Genomic DNA, 10,980 nt, shown 5'->3' with positions numbered 1-10,980 from the left:
TTAGTGTGTTTGAAGTCACTCCAGCTGCAATTTACAGCAGTGTTGGAGCAACACCATAAATCCTGTAATCAATTTGATGACGGTATGATTGCTGTACACATATGAGGAGGCAGTAATGTCAGCCTCTCAGGTTCATGAGACTCCTGGGCTTCATATTTTCTCTCTATTCTCATCCTATTAGAGATTCTGACCCTCCCCCTCCATCCCCACTTTCTGCTAGCCTCCCTGCTCCCCCCCCCTCACACATATACACACATATACACACACAGAGTTTGTCTCGTACACACACACACACACACATACGCCTGCATGCACTCGCGGCACTCACATTCCCTCTCTCCTTCCCTCACTCACACTTTCACACAGATATATGGAGCTTGCAGACTGGAGCGTGTGTGCGAGCGTGTGCGTGCGTGCGTGCGTGCGTGTGTGCCTGCGAGCGTGTTGGGGAGGTTACCGGGTTTGTACGAGACTCGGAAATACGTGTGAGGAAAAAGAGGGAGATGGAAGGATGACGACCAGAGAGTGTAAAAGAAGGAGAGAGAAAAGGAGGAGAGGAGACTTGGATAGAGGGAAAGGAAAAAGAGATGGCTGGAGACCACTTATGCAGCATGGAGGGTAAATGTGCGTGTGTCTGTGTGTGTGTCGTTTTTAACTGTTGGATAGTATGTGCACCAGGCGGGTTGGTGTGTACACGTGAATGTGAGCGCACAAGTGAGCTCTCTTCTTTTTTTTTCACCCCTCTCTCTTCTTTATTTTCCCCTTGTTTGCAGCTCTGTGTGTTTGTGACAACAGCCCTGCAGAGACAAAAGGTGAAGTGTTGTATAGGTGCTGCTGTTAGTCAGGCAGGTAGGCAGTGAGAAGAAGAATAATGGAATCAATACTATTGTCTGTAACCTACCTGCCACCGGGCTCCCTGTCTGGCCCCGGCAGAGACCATCAGAAATAGAGGGAGCTGAGAGGAAACACAGAAGCACTCTGACTGGGGGAAGAAAAGGAAAGAAGAGGCTGAGTGTAAGGTGAATTTCTTTCTTTTCTTTTTTTAAAAACGCATTTTATGTCACAAGTTCAATGTAGAGTAAGAGTGATATTTTTTTATGCCACTTTTAAAATGCATTATAATACGAAACTTTTGTCGTCACTAATTCACTTCACATTCTTCTCTTTGACTGTAATAAAACATGGTGCATGGAAAAGCATGAGAGCCCTCCTGTAAGTGCCTGTATTTGTGGTATTTATTCTGCTCTTCTGTCTTTGTTGCCGTATGCTGAATAGCCTTTCAATTAGTATCTGGAATCCATGCTCCATGCTGTCGAGGTCATGTCTGCATTTTGTGTCTAAGTTGCCCTTCATTTTAATTCACATTTTCTGTTTGCACCTCATTCGTGCATCTCTTTTTTAATTTATTCCCCTTCACAGCTGTCAATGAATTTCAGTGTTATGACAGGCAATAAAATGACACGCATTTTAATTAACCTGGATATAATCATTTCTGTGAGCTGTGTAATTAACTCAGAGTTTTGTTCTCTGGATACTGACAAGATTTAAACAAATGTTCATTTCCACCTCTTTTGCCGTTATTCCAGTCATTTCGGCTGTTCCCTGTGGTCTGCCCCAGCTGCAACTGTTAACAAAGAAAACCTCAAAAATCGCACCTATGTGTCCCAAAATGTGAAGGCCTGACGTTTATAAAGTTAACCTGTAGGTTTTTCGTGATGCATTAATATGCATTAATGGAGTTCAGTTTAATGCAGCAAACTGATGTGGACACAATGCGTCTCATTTTATTCAAATTAATGCGAATGTATTAAAACAAGATGAAACATTATTTCTCCACAGATGAGCTATGAAATACAAATATTTCCATTTTATTTTGGATTTTAAGGTATGGTCATATGCAGTCTTCTCCAGTCATTCTGTCTGTCTACCAGTGGGTGGCGTTGCCTTCTAATACTTCTACGCAATGACATTTATTTATTTCTTTGAAGTGTTTTATAGTGATATCACCATAGTTTAAGTGACCAAGCAGTGTAATAATGTTATGTCATCTACAGGTGGATTGATAATTTGCATGCCGCCTGTGTCCTGCTCGGGTTCTTCTTTTTTCTTCATAATGTTTGAAAACTAATTTCCTCTTTTGCTGGTAAGTCAGAAGACACATGCTGCCCTGCGTTCAGAAGTGGACAGACAAAGCACAGTGCGACGCCGTAATGATAAGAACTGCACGGAGATCCTGAAAGATGCTTTGAAATGAAAAAGTCTCAGACTGGATGGAGTAATCTGAAGTCCTCTTTACAGCGAGTTGTGGAAAATTTAACAGTCGTATCGCCACAGTTACTAGAGAACAAAAAGAAAATGCGACCTATGCAAAGTATGCTTACATATTTAAATAATTATTTGTCAGCTTTGACAACTTTAAGATTTCAGTGTATGTGTGTTAAGTTCCAGCATGTGAAATGGTCTAGTAACGTATTTTACATGAGCACAAATTGATTTTTAAAATCTCTTCAGCTCAGTGGGCTCAGAAAAGCTATTAGAAACTGTAATTTGTCCATGCTAGCTGAGAAATTATGTTCAAAACTCCTGTGGCATTTACCAACAGTTTATAATTAATTGTTTCCTCTAAATTAATTGTGTCTCCTCCGCAATGAGCTCTCAGCGGCTGCGTTTCTGAGAGTATGTGTGCCTGCTGTTAAAAATGTTACTTTATATCTGATTTGATGAACTGCAGAACAAAAAGATTAGCGTGGATAAAACAAGGATAAATCTGTCATGATTATGCACCGATTATGTTTTAATTGAACTGATCAGCTTTGCTTCTAATCTGCAGCAAACCAGGAGACCGGTTGGTGCCGCAGAATCCAAATGTCAGATGAGGTCATTTCTTTGTCTCGGTGCAGTGACTCTGCAGTTCTCTCATTTAACTCGAATGAGTTTAAACTGCTTGAAACTCTGCTTTGGCATTTTTGTATAATAACTGGATCCGTCTTTACACCTTCTCAGTGTATTTTAATTTTACAGTATGCCCCTCTGTCCCTGAGACCCTTAACCTGTGAGGTCAAAGCAGGTCACAGGTGAGGTCCTCGGGAACAGGGCTGCATTCAGTTTCAACATCCTGTAGAGGAGGGGATCATTTTAGCACTATATTCGACATGATACACTCTGTCTCTTCTACAAAGTATATTTGATACCACTTGGAGTTAAAGTGGTATGTTTAAAAGGAATTTAAGTGCAAGAAAAGTGACAGGCGATACCTGTCACTGTTTCTTCTGGATTTCATGCATCTCAGTATCTGTAAGTGACCGTCAAGACTTTTCAGGTTGAAGAAGAGAACGGCTGCTTGTCCTGCAGCACAGACCATCTCAGGGAGCCAACCCTTCTGGCTGACTTTGTGTTACAGACCCCAGTTGGGGGGCAAAATAAGAAGACAGCCAAGGGTTGTGACCCCGCCATATATGACACCTTCAAAAATCTATGGCATCATTTGTTTTTGATCATGTACAAGTTTTCATACTTGCCTGTTTGTTTTTAACAATTGTATGTTAATAAAATGTGAAAACGTACTCTGTGTATTTCTTTTTTTTTAAATTTTTTTATTTTTTTTTAAATCAAACATGTTATTGGATAATGAACAAAAAATCACTAAATATACTGTATCCCAGCTTTCCCCTAATGTTATCTAGACAGTCTCTGAGATTAGGGAATTCTCTGATCCTGCACTATTTCCTTCTTTTTTTTGTTTTGTTTGTTTGTTGTGTCAAATCTTCCATATACATAAAGTCATCTTTTCTCACAGCCAGACATTTTGAAAGCTCTGAGTGAGTTTGGATATGTAGCAGCAAAAATGATCAAAGTGTCCTTGTCACTAGACACAATTAAATGCCCTCAAACATACACACACACACATTCATTTGGGATTTTCCATGTCCAACCATCTGACTAGCTGTCTGACTTTGGCAGTCCTGGAGCACACTCTTGCCTAATATTGATTGGCCTGTCTGTGTGGAGACAGATGAATGCATTAGTACCCAGCTCACCCTGCCACTGGAAATATATTAAGTTCATGTATTAGGCACCCTGTCTGGTTGCCATGGAGATGCACCAGGAGTGAGGGACAAGGGAGAAGGGGTGGTGGTGGAGGGGATGAGGAGGATGGGAGACGAGAGGGGGATACAGGATGCGATGAGGCAGTCGACTTGATTTGTAGTCCCGCTCCCTCTCTGCCTGCCTCTGCCTGTCACTTGCGTGTCCTCCCTTACCTCCTCTTGTCTTTTCTTTGTTTCTGTTTCTCTCACGTTTTTGTTTTTCACCAATTCTATTTTTTCTAAACTTCATCATCAATAATGTGCACTGACTCCTTCTCTATCTCTGCTACCCCATCGATTTTGTTGTCCCTTTTGTTCTTTATTTTCATATTTGGCTTTTTCTCATTCTCCGTCTCGCCGTCCACCCCCCACCCCCACCCCACACCGCCGGGTAGACTTTCATTTATCGCATATTATATATTTCTCTTGGGTTTTCACGTCGGCACCCTTCCCACTCCATCCCCTACACGTACACAAGCATTTAACTCCATCTTCATCTGCCCCTCTCCCTCTCGCTGCCGCCACCTCCCTCCTTGGCTCGCTTCATCTCTGTGCTCTGCAGTAAAACTGGTGCATTGAGGCAGCAGGAAATGGGGACTAGAGACAATAGAATGGTGGGAAATACAGAGAGGAGTCTGTGATGCTCTCCTGTCGTGTCGAGAAAAGATGAGCGTGATACACTTTCAAGACTTTACTTTTATCCCCGTGTGGGATGTGAACATAAATACAGGGCTCTAATTCATCAAGCCCTGAAGAAAAAAGAAAACAAAAACCTTAGAATTTGCACATTTTTAGTCGCTATGAGACCAGGATTTGAATCAAAACACCTACAGAGAAACATTAGTTGAGTTTTTAAAGCTCACATTGAAAGATGCAGACATCTGCTTTGCGGCTTGTGTGTGTGAGCCTGCTGTTGTGCCTGTCTCAAAGCTGCTATCAGTGTTTTGTGGATGTGGAAGACAGTCTCCGTCTGTGCTGGGGTCACGTTTTGACCGAGTACAATGTGAGAAACGTTGACGCCTGCTTCGAGAAGCTGGACCGCATATTCAACAATAATGAGACAGTGATTGAAGCTGGTAGAGTAGGTGCGAAAGAGTTTCTTCTTTGCCAATTTAGGAACAGTTTGTGACAGCATGTAAAAATCTAGGTGATATGTAATTTCTTGATTTTTTTAGGTAAAGGCTATGACATCCAACTGAAGGAAATTCTGGATGCAGAGGTCCTCCGGCTGTTGAAAGAGTTTGACCAAAAGCTGAATAACGGTAGCTAAACACCTGTTTAAGCAGACTGTATAGCTGCATCGATAAAAGAGTAATACATTTGCTAAGTGAGGTCAGAAAAAGAGAAGTTAGAAAAAACAAAAAACGATGCCCCCAGCCACACAATTCCCCAGTATGAATTGAGCCAAATATTTCTGTCTTCCTCCTCCTCCTCCCCTCCATCTATCAGACACTGTGTACGAGCAAAGGTTGCAGACAGCAGCAGACAATTTCATCTCAGCTGCCTCCAAACTGCCTAGAGGTGAGCCACGGACTTCCCTTTTCCTCCATCTTTCTGTCCATAATAACTTATATTAGGTCATCACATCTTACAGTGATCTCTGTACTCTCTCTAAGATGCCAGTTACATTTTTAGAGTCTTTAAAATACCATGAAGGATCCAGAAGGTGGTTTGCTTTAACTGGCTTTCACTCCTGGATGCTGTATCAGTAATATTTATTAATCAAAGTTTTTTATTCTCTTCACAGTCTCTGGATGTATCCCTCCATGTGGTTTGTCTTGATTTTATTGTATTTTTTTTTGATTCTACAACATAACAATCATTGCTTTTAGAAACCAAATAATAATGGCATCAGTATCGGTTTCATTCACCCATCAGGTTTTCAGAGTGCAGGTGCAGTGTACGACTGTGTTACCTGCCAGTACGACTCCTGTGAATTTCCTCTCGACTGCCCAGGTGAGCACTGTTATTCATATTATTACCTCTAACACATCACTGATTCTGTTATGTCACAATTTCCAACTAAAGAAATAAGTACTAATCCAGATGTGACATATGCTTAAATAGCCCTATTTTCACCTCCATAAGCATCCACTCTTGATCCTTGAAATGCTCTTAGCAAAAAGTGAGGATTTGAAAGAGAGACAGAGGAAAGGTTTTATTTCCACACATTATATCTTTTGCACAGAGCCCCCGAGGTACTCTTTAAGTCCTTGGTTTCTTTATGCAAGGTGACAGTTGACTCCCACACACATGGTATTCGTATCAAGCCTTTACAGCACCGCCACTCTTCAGCATATCATCACTTTTACTCGACTCCTCTGAGACTGGGCTTAAATATTATCATTAAGGAGAGCTCAGGCTGCAAGAGCTGCCCCTGTGCGAATGTTATCTGAGTGTGTGCATTTGTCTGTGTGCATGTGGGTGGCTATATGTTTATTTCAGTGGAAGAAATTAAAGTTATGGAAAACAGCAGGATTCGAATGTGGTGCGACGTGCCATTTGCCTTGCCAACTGATATTGAAGTGATCTGGAGGTTCGCAGAGGAGGTACGCTCAGCATATGGTGAATCATTCAGGGTCACTGTTAAAAGTAACAGTTCAACATTTTTGCAAAATACACACACCAGCTTACTCGAGTTAGAGTTAGACGGAATGAGCAACGTGATTTCAAATCTTTGAAATTTGAGGCTGGAGCTGGAAGACAGTTAGCTCTGCACTACAGACTTAAAGATGTCTCCTAATAACAGGTGTGTTTGTCAGTGCGTGATTTTGCTCAGTTGCCTACAAATTTTTGCAAATTTATAACCACATGAACAGAGTTGACTTCTTGTGACAACAGATTTAATAAATATAAAATACTGAGCTGTTATTATTAACACTTTGTTGTTTGTTTGTGTGAAGCAGACAACAACTGAGAACATTTTAATCCTTCAGGTTGAAACGCAGCAATTGGATCAGTTTAAAGAAGTGACTGTGGGCGTTGACAGGCTCTACTCCATCCCCTCAGTGACTTTGAAGCATCAGGGCACCTACCAGTGTGAGGTGTACTCGGGCCAGCTCTCCTTTATCCGAGTATACTACTATGTCTCAGGTAAAACAGCTGACTTTAGAAGGATATTTGGAAATTTTAACTGATCAAGGGGAGAGTCCTTGTACCAGGAAAAAGGAAACTTCTTCACATTTAAAGCAACATTACTTTGTACCAGAGAAATGTTTGAACACTTGATGAAATAAGTAAATAGGTCCAAACTTTGACATGTATTGAAACTATTTTAAAGATATTATATTATTTACATTGTAGTTTTACTTTTTTTTTAAATGAGAAAGAACAGCTTAAAAATGTTTTTGAGGGTACATTGAACTTTCATATTCGTTTCTAAATTCGCCATCACCAGTCAAATCTTCTCCCATAAATTTCCAGAGACGTGAGTGCTGGCTCCTGTTTGTCTTGTTCACCACTTGATTGCACTCAGAGACACTCTAAGTAGTTGGCTAGAAAGTCTCTAAAGTCTCCAGTAAGTGCATTTAATTGAAAGCCTTCTCTGTCCAAAATTAGCACCCTCTGGAAAATCACTGTAAATTAGCCACGCACCTTTCTAAATAAGCTGGCTACTGTGTGTCACAGGGAGGCCTGTGACCTCCAAACATACTCCACAGTGTTTATATTTCCATTGTGCTGTGCATGTCCAGGCACTTTGGGACTGCTTTTTATGGTGACCTTCCTGGAAGTGTGGTATGAAGGAGGGGGACTTTAGCCTGAAGTTTAAGAAATAAATAGATGACAGATAAATATATCTACTTTTTTTTTTAAACTTAACTTTTTACCATTGTGTTTGACTGAGACACTGTGCACTGCTATAAGTTTAATATTTATTGGTATTTAAGTATTATTTCCTGGGATGAGAGAAGTTATTAACTATATAGCCAGGAGTTTCTCTCAGGGATTGTTGCGTGTCAGTCTGTGATGCTGAGCAGGTCAGAGGGCTGTAAGGTCCCACTGATAATGGGTTTAGCCTGTTGCAGAATTGTTCCTTAGAAGGTTGATTTAGTTTTGAAATATAATATTTAAGTTGAAAACACTAGCTGTTTTGTTTTCTCAAAAAAAAATATTTTTTCTTAGTTTGATTTTTCTTCAGTTTGTCTAACCAGTCTGCAATGTAGATCCAGCACACTAATCCACTGAAGAAAAAGGGAATAAAAAGAGACTGGACTGTTGAGCTGCTGAGAAGCTTGTTATTTCTGAGTCTACTGCTCAGGTGCGCTTCCAAACATGTTCACATCCAGTAAAATAAAATTATAATTATGATGAACCCAAGGTTTCTAAACACTATTCCACTACTACTGAGTGACCTTGCAAATAAAATATATTTGGAAAGTGTGTTGCTGCGAGGACGTGCTGCCGCAGGTATCTTAATACAGCTGTTGGCTGGCAAAGCAAGCACTGGCTGTTTGGAGTCAAGAGGGAGTGATATGCATGAAAACAAAAGAGGAACATATTAACTAAACTAAAGGCTAACCCATCTAAAGCACTAATAACTAACACTGAATACTAACTAACCTAAAGCACATCCAGTTTGACTATACCCTTGCTTTTTATAGCCAAATTCTTCTTACAGGGAAATAAATCAGGCCTGCTGGATGTATGCCTTTGGTAGCAAAGTTGTTAACACATTTAAAGAAATGTGGAAGAATATATCAGAATGTAAATGAGCCCTGTGCAGACAATTCCCTGTGTACAGATTGTGTTTTACTGAAAAGTGGAGTTAAAGGGGATTTTAGAAAGGAGGAAAGAACAAAAATAACTGTTTGACTATATGAATGCATCTATTAGCATTCATGATTATGCATTTTTACACAGCTTAGCATGTGTAATTATGTATATGTATAATATTATGTGCATCTCACCTCCTGAACATTATATGATTAGTTGAATAATTATTTTAGTTTTCTGGGTTAGCACATTTTTTCTTAAATTATACAACTGTTGAATTGGTGGGTTATAACCCACTAATGATACATGTCAACTACTGTGTACAGAAGACTAACTAACTCTGTATTTGTGCTTAATAAATGAGGAAACTCCTACTAAGCAAATACAATTAAAACTGCAGACTTCCTCAACCAACCTCTTTCACTTCATTCATCGTCGGTTCTCCTCTATATTCCCTGTCTTCATCCCTTCGTGTCTGTCTTAGTGACCCCCCAGATTGTGGCAGGCCACACAGAGCTGCAGGAGACATTTGACCTGTCTCTGCTCCCAGGAGGGCAGTTTTTCCCCGCGTCTGGTGACTCTCCCCGCTCCTTCCTCGCCTCATTGTTACCGCTTCTCGCCGCCTGTTTAACCGCTTTACTGCTGCTGCTGTGTCTCTCCCTGGGGTAAAACAGAACTATTATTTGCACAGTATCAGCTTTAACAGATTTTAACCGCAAAGTCATTTAGACATTCACACCTGTCATATGAATACATGATGCTCCAGGGCGCACAAATGAGGTGGTATTCATGTTTTTTTTTTCTTTTTCTTTGGTTGTTTCAGGGTTCTGCATTGGTTATCCATACAAGAGCAAAGTCATGCTGAAGAAACACATCAGGCTGAAGATTTAGGTTTATTCTAGAGTGTTTGGAAGATGTATGTGACGCAACAAAGGCATTTCATCAAGTCTGCAGAGTGATACGTCATAGTCCAGACAACATGTGTGTCACTCCTTCCACCACTAGAGGGCAGGATCCACCTCTTTATTAGTAGTAGTACTGAGTAAACGTTATACTACCATAGTGTAGAGTAGCTGGGCTTGCTTTCATATTTGTGTGTGTGTGTGTGTGTGTGTGTGTGTGTGTGTGTGTGTGTGTGTGTGTGTGTGTGTGTGTGTGTGTGTCCTTGTATGAAGAAGAAAAATGGCCCTCATCACTCGTCATGAAGCAGGAACCACTTTAAACTGACCTTAGCGAGTAACTTTAAGGTACTTTAAGGGCACTTTGACTTTGAGGGTTAGGGTTAGATACTTTGGCTACTCCAGAAGGCAGCTGAGCTTAAAATCAGAGAGATGAAGCTGAGCAAAATATTTACACAGTCGAGGCATCCTGACAGAACATTTTGCCAAGACAGAATTTATTAACTATCAACACAGAAGGACCCGATATCTAGTATGAGTTGAGAAATACTGTAAGGAAAAGTTATGAGGTAAAACAGGTCATGTGTAGACATTGTGACCATGATTACACTCTGAGTGGCTGATGGACTCAGTTCTGTCCAGACAGTCGTGCAGTCAAAAGGGTAAAAGGAAAATCCTTTGTTTCATCATCCACAAGCAGAACACAGAAACAGAGAGGACAGAGAAAGACAGAGGTAGCAACAAGCTACCGACTACAGTCAGTCTGAATGAAACCACAAGAAGTAGTAAGTCTTGACATGTTTAAATATATTCAGCAGGAACTTGCATTGAACTTTGCTATTACATTGACACACTGTCACATTACTGTTGTGGGCCAAGAAATATTTGGTTGCGTAAACAACAGCAAAAGATAAATCACCCCCCCCCCCCCCCCCCCCCCATTACATATCACATGATGAAGAAATTCTGTTACAAAACACACTGTTTTACAAAAGTCGCTCATATACTGGGCCCAATCCTCAAATCTGAAAACCCCAATCAAAAGCTTTTGATGTCAAAGTGTGTCATTATGGTTTGCGCAAGAATGTATAGATCAGGTTTGTTGAATGGCAGAGGAACAGGACCCAGTCGCACGACTTTATGGACAGTTACAGTGAGTTTATTTACAGTGAAAAAACTAAGTGCACAACAGTTCCAACAAGATGTGATTTCCTCAGTGGTGATAGTCCCAGCTCCCGGTGGGTGCGGCGATTCCTAGGAAAAAACCCAAAAAAACTCCATAG

The 10,980-nt window shown here is 40.7% G+C and overlaps 1 protein-coding gene across 1 annotated transcript; it reads left to right on the top strand.

The window, feature by feature from the left end:
- The first annotated feature begins 4,956 nt into the window (after positions 1-4,956).
- On the top strand, positions 4,957-9,700 carry spaca6 (sperm acrosome associated 6). Its single transcript, XM_085421875.1, has 9 exons — positions 4,957-5,170; positions 5,261-5,347; positions 5,535-5,606; positions 5,833-5,856; positions 5,964-6,041; positions 6,531-6,634; positions 7,022-7,178; positions 9,283-9,463; positions 9,622-9,700. The coding sequence occupies exons 1-9, from the start codon at positions 4,957-4,959 to the stop codon at positions 9,698-9,700; spliced, it is 996 nt and encodes a 331-aa protein (XP_085278001.1).
- The last annotated feature ends 1,280 nt before the right edge of the window (positions 9,701-10,980 follow it).

This window comes from Rhamphochromis longiceps, linkage group LG11 (genome assembly GCF_057381845.1).
Source record: "Rhamphochromis longiceps isolate RC_006_pf linkage group LG11, R_longiceps_female_GT1.1, whole genome shotgun sequence".
NCBI lineage: Eukaryota > Metazoa > Chordata > Actinopteri > Cichliformes > Cichlidae > Rhamphochromis > Rhamphochromis longiceps.
This window is presented reverse-complemented; position numbering and strand designations above follow the sequence as displayed.

What these genes read in the sequence shown, in the direction of transcription:
- spaca6 (XM_085421875.1), top strand. Translation starts at nt 4,957, where the DNA reads ATGCAGACATCTGCTTTGCGGCTTGTGTGTGTGAGCCTGCTGTTGTGC. An exon ending in ATTTCCTCTCGACTGCCCAG is followed by an intron (nt 6,042 to 6,530) that starts GTGAGCACTGTT and finishes TGTTTATTTCAG; the next exon opens with TGGAAGAAATTAAAGTTATG. An exon ending in TCTGGAGGTTCGCAGAGGAG is followed by an intron (nt 6,635 to 7,021) that starts GTACGCTCAGCA and finishes TTAATCCTTCAG; the next exon opens with GTTGAAACGCAGCAATTGGA.